Source organism: Amphibalanus amphitrite, unplaced genomic scaffold (genome assembly GCF_019059575.1).
Source record: "Amphibalanus amphitrite isolate SeventyFive unplaced genomic scaffold, NRLGWU_Aamphi_draft 001473F_arrow, whole genome shotgun sequence".
In the NCBI taxonomy this organism is placed as follows: Eukaryota; Metazoa; Arthropoda; class Thecostraca; order Balanomorpha; family Balanidae; genus Amphibalanus; species Amphibalanus amphitrite.
The window spans coordinates 1-18,774 of NW_024882966.1; the positions used below are offsets into that span (position 1 = coordinate 1).

The window sequence follows — 18,774 nt, forward strand, 5'->3', positions numbered from 1 at the left end:
CGCCGGAGCCGGAGCCGCCGGAGCGGACCATTTTACTCGGAGCCGGAGCCGGAGCCGGAGCCGCCATAACATTTCCCCGGAGCGGAGCCGGAGCCGGAGCGATCTTTTCTCCGGAGCCGGAGCCGGAGCCGGAGCCGTTTGAAATTTCCACGGCTCCGCATCCCTGGTAGATGTTTCGCGTCTAGCACTCACCGGTGATGGGGTGCACCTGGTTGATGAAGCTGTTCTTGTGGCGGTGCAGGTACTGATGCGGTTACCATGGCGACAGTACTCCACCACCCCATAACTCGCCGAAAACGCGCATCAAATCCACCGTATGGGTCATCTGCTAACGATTGGGGTAAAGGTCATGTAGCCTCCAAGTCTCATGACGACAGGAATGATATCCTGCGGGCCATTACAGTATAAAACCTCCATGAACGGTAGGGTATCCGTGTGAGTTAAATATTTCAATGGCCTGTTAACCGTAAGTATCCCAATGTCTGTTGGTAAACGGGTAACTATCGATATACAGATCCCTCACAACTGAACCATAGGCTTCGGCTGAGCCAAGTAGAGCCCCTCTTCCACATGCAGAGGAATATGCAATGCAATTTACTCTGTATCGAACACCAACCCGCCAACCCGAACCAATGGGCATGGCGTATGGGGGGCAGGCATCGGTAGGATTGTGATTGCAGGATTGCAAAATCCTGATTGCATTCCTTTTTGGTGGATTGCACCTGGATTTGAAATCCATAAAAAACAGGATTTGATTGCGGATTGGAATGCACCATACTTCCAATTTTTGCAATCCAATCCGGATTGCGTGTTTTGGTGTTTGATTAGTGCTTTGAAATGGTTTGTTGCGATTGAAAATTATGAGATCGGCTTCATCGGCTTAATGTATGTACTTTGCTATCAAGGGCTTTACATCAAAACTTGAAATAATTTAAACGCTTTTAATTTAAACGCTCAAAATAATATACGCTGATGAACTACATAGGAAGGGCAAAATTACGTATTTGAGGGCGAGTTTTAAAAATATAAAACACTGGTTGGGTAGAGGTTTAAATGTAGGGGTGTTTGAGGCAAAAAATATTTCCCATAAAATACCTGTGCCTTAGATAGGAATTACTCGCAAGACTAGGTACTAGAAATGGGTGATTTGGGGATGGAGGCACGGCCCTATGCCCCCCTCCCTCCCCCAGATCCACTAGTGCACATAATAATACAACAGGATTGCAAAAAAGGATTGCAGATTTGATCACAATCCAAGTGAAAAAAGGGGATTGCGGGTAGGAATGCAATCCACTTCGGCACTAGGAATGTGGATTGGGAATGCAATCCTTTCAAAAAGGATTTTACCGATGCCTGATGGGGGTATCGTGCCCCAGTCCCTGCCACACCATACTCATCCAACCCTGACGTCCACCACTCGTCTCAGCACCCACCCCGCGGCGCCGGACCACCTACCCTGCGCCGCGTGTTTGGTGACGGCTCCCAGAAGGTTCACCACGTTCAGGTGCTTCCCCAGCTGGATCATGATCTTCAGTTCGGACATGAGCGAGCGGATCTGGTCGGGATCGGAGCCGGACTTTGGCATTTTGACGGCCACCGTGGTGCGCTGCTGGTCGGCGGTCAGACCGATGGCGTCCGCCTTGACCACTCGGCCGAACGCGCCCGAGCCGATCTGACGACCTGCGGCGGGGAGGGGGGGGGGGGGAGTGTGACGGGCGGAGTATTCACACACAAAAAAAAACGGCACAAAAGGGCACTGATGGATGCTGGAGTAACAACCCCTCGGGCCTAGGTGCTTAGTACCACAACCCCAAACTCTAATTATCGCTTTATGAGCCTTGTGACCTCTGACTGACCTCACATGACCCACGCTGACCCCGTGTACCCCTGACTGTACCCAGGCGCCCCGACTAAACCAACGTATGACCTCTGACAGACCCTAGGTGACCTCTGACCCAGCCCGTGTGCTCCACTGATCCGTATGACCCGTATTAGTGCTACGTGATTCCATGTGACCTCTAATCACCGCACCGCACTGACCGAGAATGAGCCGGTCCTTGGGGAACTCCCACTCGTCCTCTTCATAAGGCAGCAGCTCGGCCTGCTCGTCAATCGGCAGGTCCGGGTTGATCTGCTCGGGACGCCCTTTGTGGAACGCCTCCAGCTCCAGCCGGGTCAGCCGCTTTTGTAGACCCTGTGGGCAGTGGGCACGGACAGGAGGGGTGGTCAGGGGTGGCGTGTATTGTGGCCGGTGTGCGTAGTTTGATAGAGCGAACAGGACGACAGCGAACACGTATAGAGAGGTGGGGTAACATTTATCATAATCATCGTATGTTGAAGCCTTCTCAGTAAAATGACAGGCTAATGAAACGATGTTTGATGCAGTGTATGTGCGGTCTCTCTCTCTCTCTCTCTCTCTCTCCTCTCTCTCTCTCTCTCTCTCTCTCTCTCTCTCTCTCTCTCTCTCTCTCTCTCTCTCTCTCTCTCCCTCCCTCTCTCTCTCCCTCTCTCTCTCTCTCTCTCTCTCTCTCTCTCTCTCTCTCTCTCTCTCTCTCTCTCTCTCTCTCTCTCTCTCTCTCTCTCTCTCTCCGCACCTGCTGCTGGCGACACTTCCAGGCCAGACAGGCGATCAGCGCGACCAGCATCAGACTGAGCAGCACCACCACGGGCACCACCACCCTGGTGACGGTGTCCTCGTCGGGCACCAACAGCTCGGCAGAGCCCCACACGGTGCCCTGCCGGTTGGCGGCGCGGCACTCGTAGTTGCCGGCGTCGCTGCTGAGCACTGTGCCGATCACCAGACGCTGGCCACCCGACAGCAGTCGAATTCGTCGGGTGTTGTCCTCCAGCAGCAGAGGCGCGCCGTCCTGTGGGCATGCAGCGGGTGGAGGTCAGTGGTTGGAAGTGGTCCACTGGGGAGCTGACGGTGGGCTTGGTTTTTGGAATCATGGAGCTTTGTTTCGACATCTTGCGAACAAACTACCGAGGCTGTCGGTATTTGTGCACTTAGAAATATCGAAGCTTTATCAATGTGTGTGTTGTGTATGAAAGTTGTGGCAAGCAACACTCACCGATCCCTCAGTTTGATTCTCCCCTCCACTTTAGCCACTACGGATATATCCTTCATTCTCCCACTTGAGCTCGGTGCGCTGCCTAACCGCGACCTGTATCCCTCTCTTACTGACCTTTGTCCATGTGATGGTGGGCGCCGGTCTACCCGAGACGGTGCAGTTGAACACCGCCCGGTCACCCTCCTCCAGCTCAAGACTCGCTGACTTGTCCATGTTGGCCTCAGACGTAAACACCGGCTTCTGGGAGGCTGTCAGGACGCGGGAGTGATCAACGTCAGAGCGAGTGTCGCCGGTGATTCATTGTGTGATGGAAGCGAGGTGCAGGATGGTTTAGATCATTGCTGATGAGGCATGAGTCACGAAGTCAGATATGGGTTAATGGTCAGGCACGGGTCATCGGTAAGACAGAAATGGGTCAATGGGTAGGTCAGATACGGGTCAACCATGAGGGTGAGATGAACAATAAACATGGGTTCTAATGGGGACTTGCACTGGTCAGAGACTACGGATGGATTTATCTTCGTGCTTGGCATGTAAATGCCAACTATTACTGGTTATATTTATGGCCATTGCACATATATTTTGTACTGCACATAAGCTATCTGCACAACTGTTCGATAGTGGATCGACATTCGACACTCCCCGGTCCAAGAATCAGCACTGTGACCGTTTCAGAGTATCTATACGGTGACCCGCTCCATCTGTCCGGTCCACGCCACTCACCAGTGACACCCAGCATTGTATTAGAGCGCTGCTGGACGCCGTGCACGTCCGTCCCGGAGCACATGAAGAGGCCGGCGTGTGTCATCTGGACGGGCTCCAGCAGTAGCACCCTCCGGTGGGAGTACCCGGTGCTCCGGTCCACCAGCCGCACCCCTGCCGGGGTCGGAACACAGCATGAGGTCGCGAATATGATATCCACTGGCGTCAGAGCACTACCACGGAGTCGGTGATTAGTTTATGCGAGTATCTACACTTGTCAAGTTCAGAACATGATAAACAGGCATATAGGCACTGATATCGGCTCCATCGCCGAGTCCACAACTCATTTTAAATCAATACGGGATTTTAATCATGAAGCACAGAAGAGGATCGCAAATACTGACTGTTACGTTGACCTGATAACTAGAAAGGTTCTTCAGTACTTGTAAATATTCATCGATAGATAAGGTAATCTTTGAACATTTGATATGAATATGGAGTCGCTACGTTGTCCGGCCAAAATAAAGGATAACAATAGATATTGAACTTAAAAGGATTTCTGGTAGGATCACGTAACATTTAAACAGCCTATTCGCCAAGTGGAGAAACCATTTCAACGCTTTACTTCTATACCCAGCATTCGCATGATATCAGTTCGGTACCTGGTAGGTCCGTGACGGGCACCGGTCTCGCCGTTTCGGAGCGGGACCACTGCCACTCGAAGCTGGAGGGACTCGGGAAGTCGAGCGTGCTCCCGCCGCAGGAGAGCGTCACGTTGTCGCCCTCGATGATGGTCGAATTGCTCCTCAGGATGCCGAAACCACGGGGAATGTCTGTGGATATAACGAACCAAGTGAGTGCAGGTGAAATGCGTTACGTGGCACACCGTATTGCATTGCCAAAGCGGGATCAAACGATACTTCGTTGAGCCAGAAGAGGCACGAATACCATTATCTGCTAACTAATATGCCTTTCGATCTTCAGAAATTTACAACGTAAATGTCAGGGGACGCTGAAGGTCATGACTCGGATGACCCGCTGACCTGAGACGAAGAAGCGATGCTCAGCCACCGCCGGGACGTTAGACTCGCTGTTATTGGCGTAGCACCAGTAGACGCCGGAGAGGTTGGCGGTGAGGGTGAGGTCGCTCTGCACCAGGAACGGCTTCGACTCCAGCTGGGTCTCCTGCTCGTCGTTGGCCAGCGTCACCTGATTAAGGGGATGGGAGGGGGGGTAGCTGGTGATGAGGCCAGATTCGGCTAAAGCGGAAGGACGGAGTCCAAGACCAGCGAGTAGACGCTCAACAGCAAATGGTCCGTACGAGTAGACCACTTGCACAGGGATCGTTCACAGGTGACAGGTCTTCCAAAGCCAATTTTTTGATCAAAAATAGATTGCAAACCATATGCATTATGTAGGCCATAACAGCAGTGACGACACATTCACCATTGTACGAGTACGAGTATGCCATTAAAAACCGCCAGGAAACCATATGAACATGAACCACGGAACAAGTGAGTCAGTTACTACCAGGGCTCTCACCGTTGGCAGAGGGAAGTCGGGCGGACAGGAGAGGCTCGAGTTGCAGGCCTCGAAGCGCCACTCGAGGCTGGGCGTGGGGTACCCGGTGGCGGTACACCGCAGCTGGTACCTCTCGCCGGCCAGGTAGTACCCCTCACTGGCGTCCAGGCGCACCTCCGCCTCAGCTGCCGAACGCAAAAGGTCACCGTCAGGTCACAGATAGACACTCGTGAGGTTACGATCAGGTTTATTAGCTACGCCATGAATGGTAAGATCGCTTTCCGTTTAAAGTTTGATGCTTTATGTACAGAGCACACTGCAGTGATGCACACCATATAAATCGCGACTAACCAACCGCAGTTTCGGCTGGATCGCAGCTCATTCAGTTGTGTTTCCTGAGCAAACATATACGAACACTTCGCATTGTTGGTGACAGTCCTAACTCCTAAGAATGACCGTTGGCCATGACCATGCAACAGACAGCGCAGTTGCACACCCCGCGTCTAACAACTGCGGCGCTGGGCGCCGGCCGGGTCTGCACTGACCCTGACACTGACCAGTGACCACTGACCTATATACGGCCTTGCACTCACCGTTCACGGTGACGTTGAAGATGAGCTCGTCAAAGTCCGAGCTGGTGTTGCTGCTCGCCATCGCCTCCACGCGGTACTGGCCCATGTCTTCCAGACGCAGATCCAGGATCTTCAGGATCGTCTGCTCGGTAGTGTGAGATACTTCGTACTTCTGGGCTGTGAGAACGAGTGAGCTCACGTCAGAGAGAGCTTAGGTGGCATATTCCAAACACCAACCGACAGGTTGTAAACAACTAAGCCACAAAGTCTGGCAAATCAGAAGATAGGCAGGGTTACAGTAAAGCCAGACCAGCAGAAAGTTAGACAGTATCTACTTTTATCCTAACTGTCAACCCTTTGATCGTATTCTCTTTTATGATCCTTCTTCCGGCATCTGTGCCGCCATGCAATCCCCTTCCTCCCCTACCGATCACTGTAAGGTCGGAGCAGCCCATCCTGTCTCTTAGTAGGCCACCGTGGTTCATTCCATCCTTATCCTCGGCTCCGACCTCAAAGAGCCGACCGATCGAGGTATCCTCTCCGGAGGAACAACTCACGATCGGTGATGATGACGGCGTCGTCCGGGTCGAACCACGTTATCACCGGGGCCGGGCGCGCCTCGACGTTCACCACTATTTTGACAGAGTCGCCCAGACGCAACGAGAAGGCCTGCACGTCCGTCTGAAGGTTGACGCTGGACACGTTCGGACCTGAGGGGTGAGGTCAGGTCAGACTGGGTCAGATATGATCAGCTCGAGTAAGGTCAGGTCGGGTCAGATCAAGGGAGGTGAGGTTAGCTTGGATCAGGTTCAGTTATGTTAGTCGGGTAAGATAAGACGAGCTATGTCCCTTCCCTCCCATCCCGGCAGCCGTCCCTCGCCCCTGTACATATCGACCCCTCCCCCAGCTCAGTGAGAGACTCCCCCTCCCCTCCAACTCACTGTGAACGGTGACCCGGACAGAGCGATTGTTGGTGTGTCCGTTGTGGTCCTCCACGCGGCACGTGTAGCCCCCAGTGTCCTCCGGCCGGGCGTCCGTCACCGCCAGCTCGCTGGTGAAGCCGGTGGTGGTCGTCTTCCGAGGCGGTCTCACAATGATACGGCCCGTCTATACAGCATTACGGAACACGAGTCAGACGGGCTCAGAAAGGGGTAAGACAGGGGTAAGACAATAGTAAGACGGGAGTAAGTTAGAGGTAAGACTTGGCATTAGAGACAGGGGTTCTGATGACTGGGGTCGTCTCGTCTGTTAGACACCAGACATGGTCGGAAAGCGGTAAGACAATGGTGGGAAGTTGCACGACACGGGACTAACATAACTTAGACACGGTGCTATTTAGGCACAGGATGATAGCGACTATTCAAGCACTGTGACTGTGAGGAGCTCCAGATTCTTAACAACATCTGACAGCAGTTAGATGAACGGACGGACTTCATGTATTAATGGTGGTTTACTTCACTCACGATGCAATACAGTTTGCACACATGTGTGCCTAGATTTCCACTTGGTTCAGTGTCGTGCTGTGCGGGTCAGCCTACCTTGAGCCCGGTGCTGGCTGGCGGCACGTCCCAGAAAAAGCTGAGCTTCTGCCCGGCCTCCTGGTGCACATAGCACTTCAGACTGAAGTTGTAGCCAACGACGGCGTTCCGTCTCGCGTCGGACACGTCAATGCTGGGCTGGTGCACCGACTCAGTGGCCGCTGTCGGTCAGGCCAGGTCAGGTCAGGTCAGGTCAGTATGCTAGGTTAAGTCAGGTCGTCTGACAAATGACGAGTGGGACGACGGGGGACCTGAGGCGAGACTTAAATGTACACAAATTAAAGTGAATGTAAAGTTAAAACGCTCTGACCACCAAATGTTGATTAAAAGGAGCATCATTTTTTTAAAATAAAAAGTCTTTCAAATGTTAGATACAATAAATTGTGCAATATCTCCAATATCGTCTCTTGAGCTATAGTACGCTGCTCAGGCATGCTTGATGAAAAGAGCAAGCAAAGCACTTCGTTCACGCATGCAGTGGAGAATTGAGCGGGCTTTGAGCAGTAGCATTGCATGCACCGACAGCTGCGGAGAAAATGCGGCAATCACAGAAACGAGAAAACTTCGCATAACATCTTAGCAAGCAAAGCAAACTGATTTACCTGACCTTAAGACGTTCAGAAGAAACAACTTGCCCCATCAGAGTGGGTGAACGGCGAAACCCACAGTGAACAAGACAGAGCACAAAACGCTTTAGGTATGTCAATCAGGAAGTGAAACCGATATTCGCGCAACGAACTCGTAAGACATAGAACAAGCACAATGATAGTGAGACTCGGTTTTCAGGCGTTAACCATTTTTAGGGTAGGTAGGCGGTCAGTGCCATTGTGCAGTGCAAATAATATCGTCATCCTGTCATACCCCGCCAAAAGATCCAGCCAATTAGATACAATGCATGCGTATTTAAAACATAATATTCGATGGTTTTACTGTTGCCAGGAAACATTAATCTTTATTTAGCGAATGAATCATACAGGGTAATAAAAAACGATCGACAAAGTGAACACGGGGTGTTACATGCATTAGTGAAAAGGAGCAAGAGGGAAAATAATTGCCTATCTGCCACATCAATATTCTCCCACAGATAGGTAAAGCATTAGTAGCAGTACGTAACATTTAGCTCCCAATAGTTTTTACAGCCCCTGAGCACCATGGCCTGCCGGCCGACTTCGGACCGACCATCTGACCGACCATCCGACCCAACATACTCCGCATACCCACCATACCACCGGCCATACTCACGGTTAAAGACCACGAACACCTGCAGTCTCTGCACCACGCCACCTTGCCGGGCGGTGCACATCGCCTGGCCGGCGTCAAACAGGGATGGAGACGGTACGACGAACCCCTCCACGGGGTCAAAGGTCATCTGCCGACACAGCGGGTCACGGCCGGCTCGGGTCACACGGGTCACACGTTCAGACCCAGACGCCGCCGTATAGCCAGGGGCCATCGCATGTCGCATTGGCAAACAAAGCGCAAACGCGGCAATCACAGCAACAAGCGTCACTCGGCCGTCACGTGACCCATGCAGTGTCTCACGTGACCGGTTTAGGGAGAAGGAGGGTTTCGAGCAGAATTGGGGGGGGGGGGCGTACCGGTAACAGACACGTAGACGATCACAGAAGCCGGTTGGCCGTTCAAAACGCAGTTGTACACGCCGGCCATCTGCATCGAAACTCGGTCTGTCACCAGCCCCAGCCGGTCGCGCAGCTCGAACCCCGGCTCCGCCTGTTGGAGGGGTCACCGGCGCAGCGGCCGCTTATTCCCAGACCGGACCCTGGATCACACGCCCGGCCCCACCGCACCTCGCCGCTGCGTCTTCATTGCGCACATGACCAGTAGATATACATGGACAGTGGACAACTAAACATAATTAATTAATAACGATTTGTAATTTGTATATCGAGAAACCAAAGGTTTGTACATAAAAGCGTATTTCTATGGTTTGTCTTTTGTCAACTGAACATCATACAGCATTTATACAGGTCAGCTATCCATAGCGAAAGCCCTAGCCCATCAAACACACCTTAGATTTCGCTCGTTTTCCAGTAGGTACGTATGTATATAATGAGCATAAGGTAGTAGGTATTGTTCGTTTTGTGGCTGCAGCCTAAGCAGCCGTGGTCGTCGGCCTAACTAACCACATGGTGTCGAAACAATAAATAAAATATTTCCAGACATATGCGTATGCGGTACTAATCGGGATGCTTTAATCTATGTCGCATCGGTTTTCAATGTCCGGTCAAACAGTTCGACAAGGCGATTTCACTGAAGAACTAATCAAGCATGTCTGAAACGTAAGATATTGCACCGCCTGCTGAAGAGCCGTGACCAGTCACCGTTCTGCCTATAGCGTCTATTCCAATGGCGCTCAACAGTTCGATAAGCACAGAAGTGGTTATCCTTTACGGATGGAACTACCTCGCAACTTTTAAATCTTCGCCAGCGTTAAGAGAGTGGAAACTAAGCGGGCACGGTTCTATGTACAAAACACCCTGCAACTTGGGGCCGATTCCCTGCGATCCCCCAGCTCTCACCTGTGGGGAGGAGAGCCGGGACAGCGAGACCCGCACCCCCGGGTGGCTGGGCCGACACGGGATGACTCCGCGCTGATTCTGGCTCAGGGTCACCGACATGAAGCTGCCCTGCCACACCAGCAGATTTTTCGAGTCTGCAAACAGAGCGCTGAGTTCAGGAGTGCCGCATGCTGGGCATATAGGTATGTACCATTTTTTAGTGTCTTTCGCCTAAAATGCACCGTGCCAACGGCAAACAAATGTTCAGTCAGTCCTGAAAATACATGGAAAATACCGGACGTCTGTGCTGTGGATCCATTAAGCCCGACCGAGGGACGGCTGCTAAATTTGAGAATCCTGATTTCTGAACCAGATGACATCCTCATTCGAGGGAGAAGACGAATGAGAGCTGCTGCTCGTGAAAGGCACTCACCGTTAACGAAGAGATACACCGATGCTGCCTGGTCTACCTCCGAGGCACCAGCGAATCGACACGTTTGATAGCCCACGTCTAAATATGAAACGTCTTGTATCTGAAAACATAATATCAAAATAGTATCTGAGTCTCATTTGCTATATGTAGGTTGACACAAATACATAAGTAAAGCTTGGAAGTTGTATGTTCCTGTACGTAGAAACGTAGGTAATTGGTGGACATAATTCTCCATTAAACGTGAGCATTGAACATTGAACAATACTTTGTCGGTGGTCTATAGTCGTTTTCACGACGGGCTATCTGGCGAATGCGCCTAATTTGACCAAATCTGCACCAAATCTCTTTTACAGCTAATATCTTCATATCATGAATTTATTTTTTTTGTGTTTCAATCGAAAATAATGTCTGATATTTTGAAAAAATGAGATACATTAGCATCTGTGCAGCCCAAACTGATAATTTTCAGAAACACGCCGAACCTAGTTTCACCAAATCTGCACCAGATCTACACCTAATCTGCACCAAACGTGTACCTACCAGATGGCCGTCGTGAGAACGGCTTGTGTTTCTTAAAAGTTTATACACGGATGCTTATAGACAGCTCATTTTTTAACTTAGCAGTCTGAATTTTCGATTAAAATAATTCATGATTTGAAGATAGGTAATTGCTGTAAAATAGATCTGAGGCCTCTTGCACCAAAATCCTCTTGCACCAATGCTTGGATTATTTTGCATCGTATACCCAGTCCAAGTCTCAAATGTAACAATTTGCATGCAAAATTTTGCAAGCACATGTAGGATTATGTATTGGGCTATTGCAAACAAATTTACCACCGTTAGATTGGCTTATTCTGAAACCGGTTTTTCGACTTTACCTAGCTAGGTAGTTTGGTGCAAGAGGCCTCTGGTGCAGATTTGGTCAAATTAGGTGCATTCACCATATAGCCCGTCGACCGTCGTGAAAACGGTTTATAGGTACCTATATACGAGCATACTTGATACCTATTTTACAGTTAATACCTATGTTTTGGTACTATTCGCCATTAATGCTCGTACTTATGCACCCGGTATCTATATGTAAATGCCTACCTAGTACGTACCTATGCACTGCAGAATAATCTTCATAGGCATTAACGTCCTAGACAATCATTTCAAACTGGAAAACTCAACGAATCAATGTTTAGTAAAGCTGTCTATAAATTGTATTTGTCTACATCTATCAATCGAAAGCGTGTCTCACCACTAAATGCGCTGCGTGCGTGTAGGCACCGGTCGTTTCAGATCCACTGACTATGGTGACCCTCTGGCTGATATCCTGTAACAGTCGATAACGGATGGGTTAGATGTGTTACCGGGACATTGCGTCATACACTGCACATTGGAAGTGGACGCCACGTTCAATGCCAAACTTATTTGTAAACGTGAGTGAGAATGTTAGGCAGCATCAGGTTCGAATTTCGACATACATACAGAAGTCAGTAGGTAAATGGTACATTCCTGATCACCTATTGTTCTGCCGGAGCATTAGTTAAGGTCATGTTGCAGGTCTCTGATGTAGTAATTTTGAATTCAATTCATTGGCAGATCTCCAGGACCTTCCCTGCTCATCTGACCTACAGACCAAATTAACTGGAAAGAAGACATGCAGTATAGCTCGCCAAACAAAAACATGACAGGCTAAAATACTAAGCCCATGCGTCTCAGCCGATATTGATAATGTTACGAATACCTAAATCGCTACCAGACGCGACCTTGTGAATGCTAGAAGAAAAAAGTTCGGTAGGATTAAACGTTTCCAGGCCCGCTGGCCCGGAAGCGTTTAATCAAGAGTTGCTTGAAATGCCTGAGATTGATATGGCTGTCAGTGCCGTCCGTCCGATGAGCTCACTGATATCACTGTTTTGGTATGACCGACGTCACTCGTAGTGGAGCTGCAGATTTGTGTTTATTTCCAGATAAACGGTATGCCCGGATGGCAAGTAGCCCCGCAGAGTCGCCAGCAGTCATTCAGTCAATGGTACGGTGGGAAGACTCTCGTCTCTCGCCACACTACGCATAGATATTGCGCTACGGCTTCGGCCCTGCACATCCTACAAACGCTCCGAATGCTGTTCCGGAATTCAGCCTTGTTTTTTTCACCATCAACACCTCCAGCGGCGAGAGGCACATTGCAGCGCTGGGCCTCGACCGTGTCAGGAGGACCGCTCTGCTGGGAAGCCCGGCGGCCCGGCGCGTGCCTTTGGGGGAGGGTCCGGCTGGGAAGGACCGACCCGCTCGGTGGGAGCCGCCCCGTGTTTGTTCAACACACGCCGGCTGTCAGGAATCAGGATATCCTGTCGTGAGCGACGCCCCACGAAGGTCGTCACCCCACATTATCCGCTCCAGCCCCCGCCGATCCGTGTTCTGCCGCAGCTGTGTGTTAGCTACCGGTGAGAGCGACCCCAGCCACTGAATCTACCCCTCGGATCAGCCGCTATATGGTCAAAGAGAGGATCAAGACGATCAAATACATTGACCCATACAAACCAAAGCCGCTTGCTCGGGTGGCGATTCGCGAAGGGTACTGGCACGTCCAACACCGCCCGCATGATTTGCAGAGTCGGAACCCGCACTGAACCACCAGCCCTGCCGTCGGTAAAATGACCACCCGTGTCGCACGTGACGCTCTCACCCTGGCCAGTGACGTCGTCTCCCAGGTGACGGGTCGGTCGGCGCGGCAGGTGACCCTCAGGGTATCCTCCGGCTGCAGCACCATCTGCTCAACGTCCGGCTCCAGCTCCGGCCGCGCCATGCTCTGGCCAAACACTGGGGACAAAAGGCGCAGGTCGTCAGACATGAACCAGGACAATGACGGTAGAATCAAACAATGACATACGTGCAATACAGGGTGAGGTCAGTCGTTCCATTCGTTCATGGGTGAGGGTGTAGGTCAGAATAATGCGTTTGTCGGAGGGGTCTGTCATATTTACCGGGACAACGGGGATATCCGTTGCAGCGACCGCACGACAGCCAGACGCGCACCTGAAGGATAAACATATCAAAGAAAGCTATATTATCTTATGTATCATCTATACTTATCATTTTATCTTATTATCTGCTTGTCATGACCATTGATCACTGCTGTTACAAATCTTTGCATTATATAGGCACAATGTAAGTAGGTATATAGTAGTTTTTAATGCCCATATTTACAGTGATAAATTTTGATTTGCGGACCTGACTCTTCCGCCCTGCTTCCTCCACGTCGCATAGGTGGATGTAGAGGTTCGACTTTGCGTACAGGACTTCGGCCCGTGCATCGCCGAAGCCCGTCAAGACAAAGAGAGCCGCCGGTTCCAGATCCGCTCCTGGGTATACAGGGTGGGGCAGCATAATCGGGAATGCTTTTTGGGCTCTGGTCATGAGTAGGCATGGCATTATTTTGATAAATTATATCATGGCAATGAAACGCCCAAAAGTTGTGCATCATCTGACATGACTACATCCATGAGCATGCAACTTCCTGGAAAAGAGCAGCAAAATAGTTCGACGGTGCTCCAAGTGCTTTGCGCGCGCCCATAGACACTAATGTTAAACGAGTAAAACAAGAACATTTTGTTTAAAACAATGCCATTCCACGTAAAGGTTGCTGGACAGGTCAACGTGTTATCACGGACGATAAGGATTGTGTGGGGATACTTAGGACAAAAAGTTAACGTAATCGTCGTAAAATAACTCTTAGCAGAGGACATACAAGATGACTCACTTGAATATAAGGAAGAAGCTCTTGAGCATATTAAAAAGAAACAATGTTCAAAACTTCAGCGACCAAAAATCTTATCACCGACTGGAATACGATAAAAAAGAATGGCATGCCATATAGGGGATTGTATCGAGAATATTGCAGCGGTCATGCAAAGTAAACATCCTGTTGAGGTGATGGACCTATGGGTGGTCTTCAAGGGAGGTGCACGTGGTGCACCCTACTTCATCGAGCCCGGATAAAACGAGCACCTCTGGTAAATACATCCACACTCTGGCAGACTCACGTGGAGTCGTCGGAAGAGAGGATCACTGACGGTCCAGATCACGTCTTACGAGGACTCTGTCCGTGCTGGTACTGCAGTGAGGACGACATGTTATTGTGTAGGGCACCTCCACCTGAGATGAACCAAAAACTTCTGGTCCTTCAACTCCGCCGATTTAAATCCGACCAAATTCTTTATATGGAGCGTTTTTTGGTAGAAGTTTAATGAACAACTTATCATCAGTAAAAACGGTCTTCAGTGCAAGGTACGAAGCTGATGGGCGATCATGGACAAGCAGGAGGCTGCACGTGCATGCGCGTGCTTTTGGACCCGCCTTGAGAAGGTCATCGACGCGAAGGGCGGTCAAATAGGATGAGGGATAGGTAAAAGGTGACCGATTGATGGGATGTTGTTAAAATAGTGCTTGGAGCTATATTTTTAAATTCATGACCAAATAATCCCGTTTGATATTTATTCCCGATTATGCTGCCCCACCCTGTATGTGTGGAATCAGGTGACATAAGCGATGAGCGAACTGTTTCGCTTCATGTTTGTTTGGGTGTGTCCGGTTTTGTCTTCACCGCCAATGCCATGATAAATGACTTGTGTTCCATGATTTGCGGGTGAGAAGACATGACATCTGACACCAAATGAGCAGGAAAAAAGGTTTCGGTGACGTATAGTGGTGCGTTCCGAGGAATATAGTGAACATGTCATGTCGTTATTTGCCATGAAACCTGGAAATGCACGTGCAGTACGTTAAGTTCCAGTAGGTAATCGCTTATTGTAATTTTATTTCACTTAAAGGTTAAATTACAATTTCAGTTGTCCTGAATTTAACCCTTGATGTCCTAAGACCTAAATGGGTTAAACATCGACTTATCAAAATGTACTTATTGATACAGCCCATTCCTGATATTTGTCGAGCAAAGATTGAGCATTGAGCGGCATCGTCCCACTAAATGCTCGAGGTGAGTGGGATGAGCACATCGATAGTGGACCACTATATACTACCATAGCCGCTCGGCAGACGGCGAGGACTAGAGGATGCTGTGTGTGTGTCAGAGGCGTCACATCTGCGAGATAGTGCTACCGCCACATCCTCTGTAGTCCCTCCACAGGAAAGACGAGCGAACACTGCGCAATCTCTGCATGCAAAATGGTGAGCTTTATGTATTTCCAAAATACGTTCCTCAGAGTATTTTGGAATATTTAAAACCGTCTATGCAAAATGCAAAGATGTTGCGTTGGGAACGGAAGAAATAAGCGTATACTCTGGAAATAAGTTCCCATTGTCACGTCTAAAACTACCTTAGCCGTTTTCACAGGGGCGCGGGAACTACTTTCCGAGTGGGGGGGGGGGGGGGGCACACCATAATAGAGATCAACCTAGGGTACCCCCAAATCTAGTTTTCTCACCGGTTTTAGGCCACTTATTTTTCACCCCTCGGCTTTTTCAACAAAAAAAGAAAACATTTGCAAAAAAAGTGTGGTATTCCGTCTCAAAGCTGTGGGGGCAACCGCCCCCACGGCCCCAGAGTTGGGGGGGGGGGCAAGCTGCCCCCACTGCCCCCCGTTTTTTTGCGTTTTCACGACGGCCTATCTGGCGAATGTACCTAAAATTTGACCAAATCTGCACCAAATCCCTTTTACAGCAACTATCTTCATATCTCGTACCTATTTATTTCAGTGTTTTAATCGATAATGTTAATAATGTCTGATCATTTGACAAAGCAGCCATATAAGTGATTAGTGCAACCCTTTAGCTGATAGTTACTAAATAATGCACTGAACCTAATTTGACCATATATGCACCTAATGTGCACCAAATGTGCACCAGATAGCCGAGTCGTAAAAACGGCTATAGTCGGTCTTTTTTTTCTACAGTAGGTAATAACTTTGATCTCAGCAATCAGGCCTTCGTATGCATATTTAGTTTTCCTGTTTGTGACATCAACATGAGTGTGTCAGGATAACGCAATATAACTTTATTTACTGTGTAGAGGCTTTAAACTTGAAAAACTTGCTGACTGCAACTGTCGAATCATGTTTGCGCGTATAATGTGCATATCTGCGTATGTACGGTGGCAAAACAACTCCCAATGGCACCGCACAAAACAAGTCAGGACCACCTCTCTCCGCCGAATCTCGCACCGCGCACCGCGCACTCACCTGACTGAGCCAGACACGGGCGTACGAGTAGCACCACCGTCACCACGACCCACACCACATCGCACACCGTCCCGCCCATGTCTCCGGCACAACACGGCACCACGCGGCACCACTCGGCACCAGTGCCGTCCCGCGGGCGGCCCGTGCGCACACTGAGTGCCGCCCGCCGCCCGCCGCCCCCTGTCGCCGCCGCTGGGGAGGGGGGGGGGGGAGGGGACCGGAATTCGAACCGATAGCGGAGTGAGCAGCCGCTGCCGCGACGGCTCGACGAGAGAGCTCGAAGTCACACGCGGGTGGAATGAGAACGAATAAGATGTTCTTCTGTTCCGTAAGATGTTCTTCCTTTCACCTCCGTGTGTTCAAAGTGCCTATTTCACATCTTATCTAGAACTTGGGTGCATGCCGAAAACTTAAAAAAGGAAATTTTGTTGCCTAAACAAGGAAATTGTGTTGGCCATGTAAGTATATCATTGCCATATCGAACCACCAGACTCAATTCCACACTTCACGTTCACTGCAGGTCTGAACATTTGGCTGACACGTTTGTTTGTTAAATTATTTTGTTGCGAGCAAGCTCTTTCAGTCTAAAAAGACCATTGCAGAGCTATGGATTTTAGGACAGGGCGTAGACATTGGGCTGTGTAGCACTCCAACAGTGAGCCGCGGAGATAACAGTGAGCCGGTGGGACCGGACTGCCTCCCAAACGGTCACCCCCGAGACGATTTACGGGTCTCGGTGAGGACCCGACATCGTCCACCGGTTGTCAGGGTGGGGTGACCGCCAGCCCAGAGAGGGAGCGTGAGGGGATGTGGACGAATTGGTCCTGAGGACGGCGAGGGCGGATGCAGTGTGACGTCATCGTCTTTCAGTTCGCTGGACCTCTGCGGACGAGTCGGTCCATAGTTCGCGGTACCGGAACTCACCATATGACGTCACAGCACCTCCCCCGTCATTGGTGGAGGGCGGACCAGCGTTACACAACTCCTGCGACGACAGACAGATGAGTTACTTTATGTGGCCACTGCCCAGCTATAGTTGGCTATGGCCGCGGAAAATATGTTAACTGTATAAATGCAAGCAAAATGGGACACTACCACTGCGGTATGGCCCAAGGGACGTAAGCAAATGAAGCCAATTGAATAAGCAATTTTTACCATAAACACAACAATAGATAAGCATAATAATCTTTTGGGAGTACCTACTTGGACATAATCCGAGACGGTGCCCCATGCTTATTACGGACGGTTTATGTCTTAAGCCCCATGGTTCGAGCCCGGCAGTCGGCAGACCGACATTTCAGGAGACGATATCACCGTCGCCGAGCACAGAGTAAACAGGCAAAACATGAGCTCATTCATGTCATCAGCTCACTCGAAATTCCAGACGGCTTAAAGTTGCTCTTAACGACTGGCATTACCTAAACCATATTATCATTGTTATCACATCAATGAAGTAGGTTTGGGAAAAGTAACAAGACAAAGAAAAATAGAGAAAGAGAGAGAAAGACAGAGAGAGAGAGAGAGAGAGAGAGAGAGAGAGAGAGAGAGAGAGAGGAGAGAGGAGAGAGAGAGAGAGAGAGAGAGAGAGAGAGAGAGAGAGAGAGAGAGAGAGAGAGAGAGAGAGAGAGAGAGAGAGAGAGAGAGAGAGAGAGAAATTAACATGTAGGCACCTTTTCATTTGTGTGGTTTTTATTTTCGTAACAAATAAAAATAATGGTGAGAGTGAAACGCGCAACAATTATTTACTAGGTAATATTTTGTGCCGATGTTGAGACTGATACATACCATCGCCAATCCAGGCCATGGCCCAAGGGACGTAAGCAAATGAAGCCAATTGAATAAGCAATTTTTACCATAAACACAACAATAGATAAGCATAATAATCTTTTGGGAGTACCTACTTGGACATAATCCGAGACGGTGCCCCATGCTTATTACGGACGGTTTATGTCTTAAGCCCCATGGTTCGAGCCCGGCAGTCGGCAGACCGACATTTCAGGAGACGATATCACCGTCGCCGAGCACAGAGTAAACAGGCAAAACATGAGCTCATTCATGTCATCAGCTCACTCGAAATTCCAGACGGCTTAAAGTTGCTCTTAACGACTGGCATTACCTAAACCATATTATCATTGTTATCACATCAATGAAGTAGGTTTGGGAAAAGTAACAAGACAAAGAAAAATAGAGAAAGAGAGAGAGAGAGAGAGAGAGAGAGAGAGAGAGAGAGAGAGAG

General features: G+C 49.8%; 1 protein-coding gene across 1 annotated transcript; it reads right to left on the reverse strand.

Moving 5' to 3' along the window:
* Positions 1-1,455: 1,455 nt before the first annotated feature.
* Positions 1,456-16,676, reverse strand: LOC122373298 (vascular endothelial growth factor receptor 1-like; the record flags this gene model as incomplete). The annotated part of the gene is made up of 18 exons (XM_043351230.1): positions 16,539-16,676; positions 13,031-13,164; positions 11,600-11,674; positions 10,357-10,456; positions 9,945-10,078; positions 8,647-8,773; positions 7,405-7,565; positions 6,808-6,973; positions 6,424-6,576; positions 5,888-6,043; positions 5,316-5,479; positions 4,817-4,982; positions 4,436-4,606; positions 3,795-3,947; positions 3,186-3,319; positions 2,595-2,867; positions 2,041-2,194; positions 1,456-1,680 (listed from the first exon to the last, which is right to left on the reverse strand). Coding segments are annotated over exons 1-18 (2,725 nt in total), but the record flags the coding sequence as incomplete, so codon positions are not given.
* Positions 16,677-18,774: the final 2,098 nt, after the last annotated feature.